This window comes from Musa acuminata, chromosome BXJ2-3 (assembly GCF_036884655.1).
Source record: "Musa acuminata AAA Group cultivar baxijiao chromosome BXJ2-3, Cavendish_Baxijiao_AAA, whole genome shotgun sequence".
Taxonomy (NCBI): domain Eukaryota; kingdom Viridiplantae; phylum Streptophyta; class Magnoliopsida; order Zingiberales; family Musaceae; genus Musa; species Musa acuminata.
In genome coordinates, this window is record NC_088340.1 from 39,327,480 (window position 1) to 39,342,730 (window position 15,251).

The 15,251-nt window shown below is 36.3% G+C and overlaps 2 protein-coding genes and 1 non-coding gene across 3 annotated transcripts; all 3 read right to left on the bottom strand.

Annotated features, from left to right (window-relative positions):
* On the bottom strand, positions 1–10,500 carry LOC135608170 (AMSH-like ubiquitin thioesterase 3). The gene is made up of 14 exons (XM_065100736.1): positions 10,222–10,500; positions 8,932–8,996; positions 8,668–8,731; positions 8,376–8,543; positions 8,095–8,195; positions 6,301–6,406; positions 6,167–6,213; positions 5,673–5,988; positions 5,487–5,576; positions 5,348–5,410; positions 3,363–3,437; positions 2,453–2,515; positions 1,086–1,138; positions 1–591 (listed from the first exon to the last, which is right to left on the bottom strand). The coding sequence occupies exons 1-14, from the start codon at positions 10,342–10,344 to the stop codon at positions 411–413; spliced, it is 1,515 nt and encodes a 504-aa protein (XP_064956808.1). The 5' UTR covers positions 10,345–10,500; the 3' UTR covers positions 1–410.
* Positions 10,501–11,304: 804 nt separating this feature from the next.
* On the bottom strand, positions 11,305–11,376 carry TRNAP-CGG (transfer RNA proline (anticodon CGG)). Its single transcript has one exon. It is a non-coding gene; the product is annotated as a tRNA-Pro (tRNA).
* Positions 11,377–11,753: 377 nt separating this feature from the next.
* On the bottom strand, positions 11,754–14,316 carry LOC103978937 (uncharacterized). The gene is made up of 3 exons (XM_009394906.3): positions 13,989–14,316; positions 13,563–13,782; positions 11,754–12,097 (listed from the first exon to the last, which is right to left on the bottom strand). The coding sequence occupies exons 1-3, from the start codon at positions 14,186–14,188 to the stop codon at positions 11,882–11,884; spliced, it is 636 nt and encodes a 211-aa protein (XP_009393181.1). The 5' UTR covers positions 14,189–14,316; the 3' UTR covers positions 11,754–11,881.
* Between the last annotated feature and the right edge of the window lie 935 nt (positions 14,317–15,251).

A 15,251-nucleotide genomic window follows, 5' to 3' on the forward strand; every position in this document is an offset into this window, starting at 1 on the left:
TGAAAGAAAATGCTTAAAAGTTTTAATCATGAGAATCATGTCAAATGACTAACAATATTGAGAATGTGATGCAACAACCAGCAATTACATCCAGCATGATATATGTCATCAAACTGTAGTATAGTTCAGATGCATCATAAAAAGCCAATCCGAGATGATCTATTAGTCACAAACTGCATATACACCAAGGAAGCAACAGGCTGTGTTGCTGGGCAGACTGAAAGAAGGCACAGAATCTGTAACTTCGGCGTTTTGACGACACGGCATATATCCATCCTCATCAGAGTAAATACAGAATAAACAAGCGGCATTGCCAGCATCGTGGTAGACATGCTGAGGATCAAACTGCATGTTGCATCTAAGGTCTCTTCCCAGCTGGACTGAGCGTGTGTTTGAACGCCTTGATAAGATCAGGAGTTACGGAGATCGATCACATCGTACTTCATATTGGCATTCATGTAAACATGTGAACAGTGTTCGTATATAGGACTGCCATCCAGAGGCTCCTCATGTGGGTGGAATCCACTTTCTCGACAGTTGCGAATCAGATTAACACCCGATGGATCTGTCAGATGGAATATGCCATGGGTTCTGCACAGAGAAAACATATCATGAATACCCTTCGAACAAGGGCAGATAGGATATAGATATTACTTGAAATTTCTTTACAACTATATAATTAACAGAGGGGAATCGTAGACAAGGGAAGCCATCGACTTGAACAACTCGGGATGTCCCAATCCGTTGATCATTGTAGAGGGAGCAACAGATTCTAGCAAATAGTATATTCTAGTTTTTCTCCATAAAATGTAGCCTACCAGGAATAAGCCCGCTATGAAGTTCTTCTCATTAACACAGGAAACATCACGATGACTTTTGATGGTCATCGAAAGATAGATTTCATAATTACCTAGAAGATCTCTTGACATTTAGAAGTACATGATTTATCAGATGTAAGAGCTAAAACCGTCAGATTTATTCCCCTTCTCTTAATATTATCATTTACTGACAGGGATTCCACAAAAAGGAAACATCAATGCTACAGTCTTAACCTATAATATCCAAGAAAAATGAGATGGACTCACCTTGATGTATCAGTTGGTGCCATGACAATTGCAATTGCTTCTGGTAACATAATCTGTTAAAAGCAAATGTCATTTATTGAAAATGATTTAAAACTCTTTCAATCTACATGAAAACATAATTATATGACAAGGTTTAAACATAGTATCAAATGGCTGAATTAGCTCAAGCTATATAAGGTTTAATTTTAATTATTTCAACCAAATGCCTAACTAAATGTAAGAGAGATGAGCATATCATGACTATCACCATAAGGAGTGAGTTATCTGGTGTAGGATAAAAATTATATCATGCCCCACCATATGCTGTAAGCAAACAGCATTATTTACAAGGTCAACCAAAAAGTTGCTGCCTCATAAAACTATAATCTTACTCTTTCATCCTCCATGGACATCTCAGTGCAGCCAAGAGATATCATTTATACAATCTTGTGGGTATCTTTTGGCCAAAAGAGATACAGTTGCTTATACACTTCGAGTAACATCTAGTCCATCCGTAATATTTGTTTATAACCAGTAGGTCAATGTTATCAAAGGTTGGAGAGACACTTAAGCACAAAAGATCTCCTGGAGCATAGATGTAACACTTGAGACACATGACACAGAGCCCAGGATGCAAGGAGCACAGCTGGGCACATACCTCACAAAAATGAGGTGCACTTAAAGTTAAAGATTAAAACAAATCAGAAATGAGGCATCAGTAAAGCAGAAAAGAAAATGAAAGAAGCTTTGGCAGTAAAATGCAAAAAGATGATGAAAAACGAAAATAGCAGAACATGACAGCTAAAGAAATGAAGAGAAAAAGGGAAAATGATGTTCTCATCGAAAATCTTGAATTACCACAAAAGAAGAAATACCAAAATCTTCTTCAGTTCTCACCGAATGGGAGATTAAGGAATCCCAGTTGAAAATGGTACAAAAGAAAGGGGGTGTCCAGCCACCACCAACTTTAAGTAGGAGAATACCCCTTGCTCATTTCAGAGTAAATACAGGGAACTGAAAAGTCGCTTGTTTAATAGACAATTATTCTACCTTCAATCAAATATAATAGCTACTATAAGATGTAATTATCAAAGTTGTTGTTGTCTCAAAATTAGCTCCCATTGCATAATTGTCATGAAACAATAAGAACTACTTCAACTAAAAAAGTTGATCTCATATGTACCCACGGCAAGGACTTCAAGATAGTACCCCAAGATTTTCAGTATTAGCTCCAAATAAACCAATCAAGAAGTCAGCCAAAGGCAAGTGTTCATTCAGAAATAAATAAAAATTGATGATTAATTGTTCGACATGAAAAAATAAAAGCAAATAGACATTTCAACATGAATTAACCAAAAGGAGAACTAAGAAAGGTTTTTAAGGATCACCTGGTACGAATAATGAGTATGGAGATCAATAGATGACATGAAGCAAGTCTGGGTTGGGTGGGTCTGAAAAACAATATGTAACTCAAATGAATCAAAGTTGTCAAAAAGAACAAATACAATTAGTGCAGAACAGATGCCCTTGTGTCATATAAATTTGAAATGCATATTAAGCAACATAATATCTTGCTAATCATTCTCCCCAAGCCTCCTTGATTCTTATGAATACAGATATAAATTTCCTTAATAGATGTTAATCATTCTCCTCAAGCTTCCTTGATTCTTATGGATACAGATATAAATTTCCATACTAGATGGAGGATGGCAAAGCACATCTTAATCAATATCTTCTTGCTTGAATTGCAAAAGTTTGTAAAGTGTTCAAGAGTACTTAAGAGTGCAATAATTGTGATGACATCAACTTCTCATTCTTTGATAATTCAGTGGCCAAAAAAGAAAAAGGAGGCATCTGTAGTTACTATGTCATATCCATTTGCCAAGCAAAGTCTCTACTTTTTGGCTTCCAACAATGTCATAAAGAAGACTTCAAAAAGCACTCGTCATTTCTTATGGTAGCAAGATAACCATAGGCATCATCATCCAGTTCAGAAATGAATCTAGGAGTCTTAAAACATTCATTAAACAAACTTGCTGAAAATTACAAAATAATTTAAGAGAAACCTCAAAACTTACAAGATATTATGAGATGAACGTGATCTACGCTTAGAATGTATGAGAATTATTGAAGGTAAGGAAACAACCACAGAGAAGAGGAAGACTGTTAGATAGTTGCCTAAATTAATAAATATAATTTCTTTGATGACAATTCAAAATATGCTTCAGGATCGATTGGGTAAAAAAAACATCAAATGGGCTTTGATAGTGATAAGTAAAACTCTCACAGTAAACTTACATGTATCCACCCAAGAGGGAAAAGAGAGAGCTTGTCTTGGACATTAAATATTTCTTCTTCATCTGTAGTTTGGCACTGAAAAGAAAATTATCTGCTTAGTGCATACAAATAAATGATGATAAAGAATTGAACTGATTGATAATAGACGATAATACATGAAAACTGTTAAAATAACTGCAAAGTGCTCCTTTATTCACACCATGGATTAAAAATTGCATAGTGTACCAGGTGTGCTTGGTACATGCCAAACACCTGGTACTGAACCACGTCCAGTAAAGCTGATTTGCAATGGAACACTTTTGAGTTTCAATCCTTGATCAATTATCTGATATTTTTTTCTCTGGGATGTGCCAGGTGGTATGTCACTGCACCGGCCAATATACACTGATTCGAGCTGGATATGGTATGGGTACCAGCAATGGTAATTGAAGTTTAAACCATGGTTTACACTTTCCAACTAGAACTAACTGTGCTAATTGTTATGTGCCAACTGCCTAGTTGATAGCATTACATTGGGCCTTAATTTGAAATAAATAATGCAGAGATATTTTCCTAGAATAGGATGCCGTACATAATCTGGGTGGATCAGAAGTGTAATAAATTATAGGGTTGAAGGAGCACTTGTCTCTGATGAATCTTCTTTCTATCAACCAAATCCAGTACCAAAATTCCTAGAGTCCTAAAAGTGTAAATTTGCAATTTTCACCTTTAGTTCTGTTCCTGAATTTTATTTTCCATATTGGATAACTTACAACCATGATTTCTCAATGGAGTCTCATAGTCATGTTCCAGAACTGTCATTACTTGTCAAAATATGACATCTATAGTGGGACCATTAACAATGGAATTAGAACATACTCCAACATATCAAAAGGGTGGCTAAATGTGTTCTGAAGTATAAAATTCCCAATAGGGCCATTATGAAGACATGATCTACCAAACGATATAAGATGAACTGTTGAATACAATGCACAAAACATAATAAAATGATTGAAGCAAGATAACAAGTTACCAAATTGCGTACAACACAATTAGCACAATGAATACAATGGACATCTATTGGTATGGAGCTTGCAAGAAAGAGATATCTATCAGACAAGACAATTTGTTCTGGGATAAGGCAATATGAGAAAGCAAGAGTCACTAAATTCTTCCAGGTTAAAAGTGATAGGTCCAAGATAACACTAAAAACATGCCTTATTCTCCACCATTTCATATCATTTGAAAGGGTATTTGTTTAGTCATCAGGTGAAAAATGACTCATCAAGTGTGGCAACTAAAAAATCTTTAAGTATGCATAGCAAGATAAGGTCAAATCAGAAGACTTGTGGCAGGGATCTGCAATTCAAGAGGAAAAGGCATAAAAAAATGGCACCTAATAGATATAAAATGTAGCACCACAATGTAATGTAGAACTTGAAAAAGAAAAGTTTTTTAAAGCTCTAAATAACAAATAAATCTTCATCATAATAGAACCCAATTAAGTATGCCTCTCAAACTAAAAATGAGCTAAGCAAATTAATTTCATAATTTATTAACGAGTCCGAAGCCCCTCCAAGCTGTGAGCCTGTAGATTCAAGTTAAATCCAGAAAAGAGAGTCACATTGAAGAAATGCTCCAGCACCGAGACTCAGCCTCATTACTGAGGGATGATAAATCATATTAAAAAGGCCATAAACAAAATAAATGACTAAATAAGGGATTAGCTTATGAGGAGGACCTGATCAACAGAGAACATGTATAAATATTACGAATTAAAAAACAAAACTTATACAAATTAAAAATAAGAACATATACACAAATTTATTATTCTTTTGGCATATTCAGTAAAACTAGCTCTAAATTTCGAAGATGAATACAAGGCAATGTCTTAAGCCAGAGAATCACCAACAACAAGAGATAAGCAACCAGCAAATTATACAACTGGAACTTGTATTTGAGTTAATAACAACATCCATTAATAAAAAGCAAGAAGATTATCTTACCGAATCAGATGTTGATTCCTGCTTTGGGATTATTAGTGTTGTCACATAAAACATCCTGTTTTTCTACAATAAAAGCATGGGATGCATCAGAAATCAGGCAAAAATTTCATAGTTAATGATCCTACTTGACATCACGTACCAATGAACCCGCAAGAATTCCACAGGTTTCCAAATTTTTGGCAGTGTTCTTCTCTGCAAGCCGCATAAAAGCTTCCATCATCTTTACCGGCTGTCAAATGAATGAAAGATTTTATAGATTACTCAACAAGGTCAGGATTTTCAGTATTTTGTGAGTGACTGAGAAAGTGAAAGGGAGAGAGCTCACCACATGTAGATTTTGAAAAGTCTTCATTCCATCATGCGAAGATTTTGCTGGGCCTGGTCTTGGATCAGCAACTTTTGATGGGGAAATCACACGTGACTCCACTTGAGCTAGAACTGGAGGAGGAGATGGCTGCTTGATATTCAAATGAGCAAAATCTTCTTGAACTACACTTGCAGCAAAAGTATCAGATTCTTCTACCGGAATAGAAGACCATCTGCCATCATCAAGGGAGAGAACTGATTCCAGATCATAGTTCCTCTTTCTAGAATCGCCTTCATTTATCACAACTAAACCAGATTGTGCATCCTGATTCAGGCTATTTGACAGTACACAGCACCAAAATGTGTTGTTAAGTGTAACTTGGAAAATAGACATAAAGCAGAAGATGACTTGGTTATTCACCGAAAAAATCAAATTTAGAAGTGTGAATAAAAACAAACAAGCACATAGCAGATTGCTGTTGCAATTTATAAAGCACTGTCCAAGATTCTCACCCCGAACTTCCACTTTGAATCAACTCAAAATTGCTGGGATACTGGACCTGTACCAAATAGAAGTAAATACCGGTGGCAGTCACTACTTTGTTAGATGAAGACCAAAAGACTTGTTAAGTACAATAGAATTATACCCTTATACCAGTAACTGGTCGTGCAGGAGGACCCCATAGACCATTAGGACCTAAAATGGAATGCCTAGATAAGGTTTCTTCTTTTGGATTAAGTACACCAAAAGATCTGCACAAATGTACATTAAAAAAGTTATTTCTAATACAACAAATTTGTTAGCAAATTAGCTAACAAATTAGCACAGGAAAAGAGTCTAGAGAGAAGCCAAGATTTTAAATCTACTCAGTAGATAATATGTTTGAGAGTCTACAAAATGACCCAAGAACTGCAAATAGCCAAAACTAAGCTTTTCCAACCATCCTATATTTGGCAACCACAAAAATCAGACAATTAGAAACCTGCTCATTGCTATGACAAAACATCGAGTTGCATTCTACAATAGAGCATAAACATCTTGGTAAACTAAGATGTTGTTCCAAATCTAGACTAACAAAATTTGGGATTACAAATATATGAAAGTTTTCAAATAAATCAATTATAAAAACAATTTTTTTTCTACCTTTTTAACTACAAACTGCATACATTTTAACCAAAACTTTGACATGTTATTGTTTGTATGTTATCCATAGAAAAAGCAAGTAATACTCGAGTTAAAATTTAAAGGAAAGTGAACTTTTAGCTATCCTATGGGAGTGTCATGGAAAATAACATGTACCACTGGGTGATGCAACGTAGCAACTGATCAAGCACAAAATTTTAAACAATATACAGTGAATTTTTTTGTTAACCGGTTATTCATTACCACAAAAGAAACAAGACAAACTCCAGATTTAACTGCACAACAATAGTGGGTAAGCTTCAAAAAATGAACAAAAACCATTTGATTGGACCATTGTAAAGATGCACATTAAACAATTTAACCAATGAAGAACGTTGAGGCATTCCAACTTTTTTTTTTTTTGCTAATGGCATTTCAACAATTACCCTGAGATCAAGATAGTACTACTGAAAAATTAATTAACCAATGTATGGATTATCTTTTGAACATGAAAAAAGGGTAGTAGGATGAGTGGGAAAGATCAGGGAACGAGGAATGAACATACTATGTGATGGTCTTACATGTTAGAGCTCCATAATTAAGTTTTATTTTGTGTAAATGTCACGACTCAGGCCTGATAAGCTAACTCGCCTATCAACTATGTTAAACTCAAACCACTGGTCAAAATGTTAGAGCTGAAGTTGATAACAATACACACATCAAATCCTTAAAAGTCAATCTTAGTCTTACCCACTTTTGATATGGGACTAATCAGGATGTTACAATCTCCCCTATTTAAGGGCTTAATGTCCTCGTCAAGGCTCAACATACCCTAGATCAAAACCTAGCATGATGTATGTGAATCATAGCTTAGTGGTGGGTCTACATTGTGATGAGTCCTCTAACTCCATCCATGGATAGCTCTTTCTTATTCGAGTCCCTCACCATGCTCCAATACTAGGTTGGTTTTGATACTATTTGTTATGACCCAGGCCTGATGAGTTAATTAGCTTGTCAACATTGTTGAGCCTAAACCACTAGCCAAAATACTAAAGTTGAAGTTGATAATAATCCACACTCATCAAACCCTTATAAGTCAATCTTAGTCTTGTCCACTTCCATTGTGGGTCTAATCGGGGAGTTACAATAAACCTAAATTCTAAACCTACATCCTTCTGAAACATGCTCTAATGCTTTTCCTCTCATTTTTCCTCAAATGCTCATTCTTTGATCCTATTCATTATTTTAGAGCAGGTTATAAGCTAGAGAGGATAATAAAATGTTAAATCTAGACAAATTGATCGATTTATGCACATACATTTTCTGCAATGATTTATCTGCCTGTGAGTTGTCTGGCAACACAAGTCGATTCCTCTCAGCAGGTCTCCATGATGATCGAGATGTACTTACTGTAGAAGTCTGCAATTTTAAGAATATGATAACAAAGATCAGATGAGAAAAAAAGTAAGTTATTCTGCAGGAAATTCAAAGAAAATCCTAACTTCATTAGCCTCATAATTTGTGAAACTTGTAATCTAAACATTCAGTAAATCAAGCCATGTGCAATGACTTCATATCAGAGATTTAATAGAAATATACCTGGTCCATGCGAGGAATAGGAACGATGTGTTCCTTGGCAGGAACTGGACTATAGGAGACACTTTTCTGACCAGCAGTTTGAAATGTATGCTCTCTGTTAAGATTGTCAACTTGACGTTGAACTTCTGGCTTCAGAGATTCCAGTTCATTCATGACATCCAACAGTTTCTGAAATGATTTGAAAAAGGTTAACAGAAGTTCTTAATTATTATACACCATTCTCTGGATTTCATAAAACAATAAGAACAGGCTTCAAAGTTGGAGAAAGGGCAAAATGAATGGCCACACCAACCTTCCTAAAAGCAGGAGGTAAGGCCTGGTATTCATGGTGACAAGGTATTGTCTCGCACAAAAGACTGCATCCATAAAGATAAATTGAAAAGTATCATTATAAACCACAGTTCTAAGTGCCTGTTCTGATCAAAATAGCAGAGAATTAAATGAAAAAGGAAACAAATTGGATGCTGGAGACAAAAAATTGCATATACCAGGATGTAGATTTCAGTGGAAATAAACATGCATAAAGCAAGCAATATGGACTTCACAGCATCATTACCTCGAAAATCTGAGAAGTATAATATACAGATCAATGAGATTTCTCTCGGCCCTGTAAATTCTAGCCTGAAGATAAAAGAAAGCACTTAAATTTGGAAATTGTGTCATACACAATTAAAGTATTGAATCAGCAGACATGAATGAAAGAAAACAGGCCATAATCAACAAAGTAATTCTGAACTCTAGTCCAAATATCGATATGCTAAAATGAACAGCACAGCTGCTGAACGAGCAAGCTCACTTTTGGATGATGAAAAGATGAAAATCAAACTTTATGTTCCTATTACTCCAAAGAAAGTGTTGAATCCAATTTCCATGAATGATAACAACAGTCCCAAAGGGTCACAAAGCTTCAAACTGGAATGCCAATGAAAAGGGTTAACGTGGACCTGCGGTGCCTGAATATTACTTTCTTGTGCATCATAGGCTTGTTGGTTTGCTTAAAAGTTGTATCTAAATATTAATTAGACTCGTTCCTAGTCCAACAAAATTTAATAGGATTATTCTACAAACCTACGAGCTTAACAACAACAAATAGGCTAGAACGTTTATATTTTAATCAAATATGAGTAACCTCTAAATTTGGACTGACTAACAATCTGGACCAGGATTTAAGTGGTTAATAGCAGGTTGATAATAAGATATACGTAAATTATTTCATGGGAATTACTCAGTTTCGAGTTCTTCCAACAGTTGATCTGCTCAAATTCGTAAATCTTAAATGACAATAAAAGGATCATGCCAATGGTTCCTGGGAGAGGATACAAGTTTATCAGCTGAACAAAAAATTCACACCAAATTTGGCCTCTTTGTTTTCTCCATCTCTGTTTCCTTCAAACATTTCATGATCCACTCTCCATTCTTTAGTTTGCTAAAAGGTAACCAGACAATGATAAGACACCTGGAAGATAACACCTTGATAATTCCCGCATGGAGCATGCTAGTGCATTAGCTTGACAAAACATCCAACAGGAAATCCACACTTAACCGACCCAGTAATCTCAAATTCCTTGAAATTCATCCAATTCCTTTTTTCCCCTTGTTTATTTTTGTTTCTATCACGTAAAATGAGTCATCAAATGATCATTCAATCTCGCAACCGCTTCGAAGCAATGGCCATTTTTTCCTATGACTATCTTGCTCAGCCGCGCAATTACATCGACGCTGAGAATTCCGTCAGAGCATAATAGAGTCGCATCTTGAAGGCACCCGAACTAAGAACGGTTCGGGATCAAGACGAGGGGCACAAGAATTGGGATAAGAAATCAAAGCAGCGAGGCGGAAACGGGACCTGCTTGAGGAGATTATCGGCGATGCGGTAGTAGAAGGGAAGGGAGATGCGGTTGTCGACCTCCACCTTCTGGGCCAGGGCGTTGATGTCGATCGCCCTCACGTGGGGCCTCATCGCCGACATCCTCCGGCGATCGCGGCGGGCGGGGATCCAGACAGCGTCTTCGCTTCCGCGGCGGGTCTGCGAACCTAGCTAGCCAGCAATCCTGGAGTCGCCTCACCTCGTCTCGTCGCCTATTCCTTACCCCCTCCAGAGATCGATAGACAGCGGAAAGGTTTCGGCAAACTTGACGGGGGTTATATTCTCGTCGCGTTGGGCTGTGCGACTCGAAGCCGGTCTAATCGAATTACTTAACTTGGAATAGGTTCCAATCTGAACCGGTTCGAATATTAATCGAACCAGACACTAATCCAGCCAACCCTTAATAATAATAATAATATTATTATTATTATTATTATTAAAAAATATATTGGATAAGTCAAAAAAAAAGAATTAAGATACAAAATAAAAATATAAGTAATTAAAGCGAGTTACTTAATTTGGAAGGGGAGGATATGATCGAGCGTGATCAACCCTTAATATTATTATTTTAACACGATATATTTTTTGCGTTAATTTACCTATTATTATTATTATTATTATTATTTCTTCTTCTTTAAATTATAAGAATGTGGTTTGAACGAGAAAGCATCACAAAGAAAACCATAAAAGAATATCTTAGATAACCCAAAAAAAAAGAATTAAGATATAAAATTAAAAACATAACTAATTAAAGCGAGTTGCTTAACCTGAAAGAAGACAGTGACCACCAAGCCTAAGGCTTCTACTGGTTCGCATAATAATGGACCAATCCTTCATATTATTTCAACAAGATATTTTCTTTCTTTAAATTTATTATTATTATTTTCCTTGATATTATTTCAACACGATATATTATTTGAGTGAGAAATATTTTAATATAATATTTTCTTTCTTTAATTTATTATTATTATTATTTATGGTTTTCTCTAAGGAAAACCATAAAAGAATATATTGGATACCCAAAAAACATATTAAGTCATGAAACTAAAATATGTTTGTATGGGGGCGTTGCGAGAATCGAACTCGCGACCTCTCGCACCCGAAGCGAGAATCATACCACTAGACCAAACGCCCGGACACGTATTTGGGTTTAAGATAAATTAACTTATGGTGAGATAATACGAATATTTGATATGACATGAGAAAATTACTATGGTGAAAGGAGGCTTTATAGGGTCGATATGCAAGATACAGGAACGAGACAGCTCTTCTTGGTTCATGAGAGAGAATTAAAATTGAGGCTCAAGAAATACCTGTTTACTTATTCTGAGCTTGCAGTTGAACTTGGTCGTTTCTTCAAGAGCAAAAGATTTGGCTATGGCTTGCCAATCTGACCTGAACATGCCACACTTGTTGATTTGGGGACACAATTTTTCTCCCCCTCAATTGATGTTTCTTTAGTGACAGCAGAACTCCAAGGTTAACATACCACAAAATAAGTTTCTAAACCATTAGAAAGTAAAAGTAAATTTCATATCACATGAGCAATGTTTAACACCATAGATAGTAGGGAATTTGTGCATAAGCATCTACACCACATGATTGTGCAGTTTCCAGAAACCATGAAGACTTGCTTTGTTCAGAAGTGAAGCTTTCCAGCTAAGTACCACGAATGAATGGCAAGGCTGCCAAATGCCATGATGTTGGCAAGTGACGACAAGCCATGGATCATTCCGAATTTCTTGTTCATAGCTGCAAGTTGTGGATTGGTTTTTGCCGCTTCCAAATTCTTCGACCCTCCAACTTCCTCACCAATGCCTAGATCTCTTTCGATCTTGTGCCTCTTCTTCATCATCTGCAAAGAGTGAGCTTTTAATAAGCATAACAATGCTCCTAGTTATACATGATTTCGCAATTTCAATGTCTTGTGATGTTTAAATTTGTCAAGTTCTGTTGACTACTTAAAAATATGTTTGCTCTTTCAAAAAATCTTAAACATAAACCCAAGTCCCAAGTTAACCAAGTCATCTCCACCTAAAGTAAAGCCGTTATAGCTAGCATAAGATTTTTATTATTTATGGAACACAACCAAATGATTGAAACAAGCACTATCATAAGAACAAATTTCAAATATAGGATATTTCCTTATGAGTATATACCTCAACAAGTATTTCTGTACAACCCTCAAAAGTTCATATTTGCATGTTCAAACTCCAAGATTGGGGTTGCGCACAGGTTTAATAATCCATTCGAAATTCTGAAGGAAAGGGAATAGAGGTGCAGAGAAACTTTCATCCTATAACAATTTTGGTTAACATATATAATCCAATCAAATCCAGGTTTGCTGATGGAATTGGTATGGATGCTTATGGCATAGTTATGCACAACATGGAGGGTACACATGTAAATACAAATTTCCAAGGGTTATATATACAAATACAAATATCCAACCACGTGTGTAAAAATCCTCGCCCAGAGAGAAACTTAAAGAATAAAAAATCAATTACACAGATCTTGATCCAAATCTATTGCAATGTTGTACTAGCTATTTGTCTTGATTTGCTGCAGAATTTTTGCATAAACATATTATACTTATTGGAGATATCCAAGTGTGTCTAAACAGCTCCTAGTGGATAAATATTTGCCAATATGCCTTGTTATATAAAGCATAAGATACAACCTTTCAAGATGTAAGCCACATTTAAGAGTGCTACTACATTCTCAGCCCAGTTCAGTGGTACCATAATGTGAAGTTCAAGAAACAAAGACCAGTTACAAGCACCTAAAGTTAGAGTTCCAATCTTTTCCATTTTAACCTAAGAATCTATGTTTGGGAGGTCACACATCACTATCATTTGTAGTAATTCAATCAAAGTATTAAACAAGTAATACAACTCTCCTTCATTGTAATAATGGTGAAAGGATTTGCCTCCAAGATCTGATAACATTATTAATAGTTAGGAGTTTTCTTTAAGTAATAATAAATTTCAAGATGATCTAAGCGGTTGAAAAACAGATACAACATACATTCTAAATCTACTCATGCTCGTTATCTCATAAGAGCTGCATATGGTAAAAAATCTAGATGGATCTTTTTCCATCATTAAGATCTGCTAAGAGCAATATCACTAGTCAAATATACCTTTCTTACTGCTTCTTTAATATGGACTAGAACAATCACGTTCATCCAATAAAGCAAGTTCAAAACAATATACATAGAGTGTTAGACCTAAAACCCTAAACCAGTACAGTAGTGGGAAGTGATAATGGCTTTAATTAGGAATGGATGCCAAAGTTTTAAGATAAGATGAATGAATTACCTCGATGGTCATTGGGGTGAAGACAATCAGGTTGGAGAGGTCGAAGCCAAGCGCAGAAAGGAGAAAACCAAGCTGGTACCTTTCAATGGGTGAGGCCAAGCTCCATGGATGGAGATAGGCGAACGCTGCCACCGAAACTGCCGCGCACACAGACAACACCATGAAGTACGCCGGGAACATCTTGCCCTGAAGATTACCGAACTGATGCCTCGGCAAATTTCTGCAAAATTTCACACACCTATTGTCAAAACACATCCAAATCCTACAATTAATTACACAAAAAAAATCAAGTTAAGATTAGCAAATAAACAAGACTTTCGTCAGAAAATTTTAGAGATTCAGCTGTGAGCCTGCATCAGTACAACTATAATCAGTCAAGTAGTATTTACGAAAGGTGAGATTTTTAACGGGGGAGAAGGGGATTACTTGAACATGATGATGCCGCCGATGAAGGTGACCCAGAGGGCGGTGCCCCAGGAGGTAGCGAAGGCGAGGAGGTGGCACAGCTTGGCGGCGGTGACAACGGCAGCGGGGGATTCCGGCCCCGATCCGAGGACGTCAGGCGCGAAGATGACGCCGACCGCGAGGAACGCCACCGCCGTGAGGAAGCGGGTCGACCACGCCATCAGAACGCTCCGCCACAGAGAATGAGAGCTAGGGTTAGGGTTTCGGTGGCCGAACGAGCAGATGCGAAAGGAGACGAGAACGACCGCAAAAGTCCAGTTCGTACATTTTAAGAGGCTTTAACGAAGAAAGGAGATGGGCCGATAGAGTCGAGAGGTACGTGTGAGAAGTAGCACATGATTTTCCATTTATGCCCCTAGGATACGATGTATTATTTTGCTGTTGCCTATATATTGAGGACACTATCGTCATTTTATTATATCAAGATGGCATGTTGACTATTTGCATTAAACCTTAACATGTCGGATGTTAAGGAGAATTCTCCAAGAAAATTATTTTTTTTATTTTTTCTACATAGCGATCCTTTTCAAAATTTGCTTTTGGATGTTTATATGTAGATAGCTCCACTTAGTGGATAAAAAAAAGAATATTAGAAAACGAAGGGAATTTTATTTTGTTCGAACAATTTAAATAATCATTTTATATATGATATGAATAGGGCTATTTACAAACTAACTTTGCACTTCATCTCATTCCTTACATTTAAAAATTTTATATTAAAATTTCTATAATTATAAACGTGAAATATTTCGATTCATTTATTCTAATACTGATTTTACTAAAAGAAACATAAAAATAATGGATAAAAAGATAATTTCAATCATCCCCGTTGTTGGTGGTGGATGACGTCAATAGTGATAGATAGCACTATTGTTGGGAGCAACGAGTGATTGTTGTGAATGAGGAGAGCGACGAAAGGGCTACTTACTCCGTCAACGTCAACAGAATTGCCTAGCAGGAAAAGAGTCACTCATTGCATCGACATCGATAAAATTGTCGAGCAACATCACTCTATATCTTTGTCTATATAGATATAAAGCGATATCACTTAGCAACTACGTCGACGTCATTATAATGAGCAATCATTTTGTCGCTTTGCATCTATGTCAACATCGACGTAATTGTCAAGCGACGTCGCTTTGCATCTTCATCGATGTTCATGTAGTTGCCAAGCACGTGCTACTTTGCATCTACATCGACGCTGATGTAAATGAGTAACAAAAT

Excerpts from the sequence above, each read along its gene's own strand:
- LOC103978937 (XM_009394906.3), bottom strand. The coding sequence starts at position 14,188 with ATGGCGTGGTCGACCCGCTTCCTCACGGCGGTGGCGTTCCTCGCGGTC. Across the intron at positions 13,783-13,988 it reads GGCGGCATCATCATGTTCAA|AAATTTGCCGAGGCATCAGT; the intron begins GTAATCCCCTTC and ends GAAATTTTGCAG. Across the intron at positions 12,098-13,562 it reads TCACCCCAATGACCATCGAG|ATGATGAAGAAGAGGCACAA; the intron begins GTAATTCATTCA and ends CACTCTTTGCAG.
- LOC135608170 (XM_065100736.1), bottom strand. The coding sequence starts at position 10,344 with ATGTCGGCGATGAGGCCCCACGTGAGGGCGATCGACATCAACGCCCTG. Across the intron at positions 6,214-6,300 it reads GACCAGTTACTGGTATAAGG|GTCCAGTATCCCAGCAATTT; the intron begins GTATAATTCTAT and ends TATTTGGTACAG. Across the intron at positions 592-1,085 it reads GCACCAACTGATACATCAAG|AACCCATGGCATATTCCATC; the intron begins GTGAGTCCATCT and ends TTCTCTGTGCAG.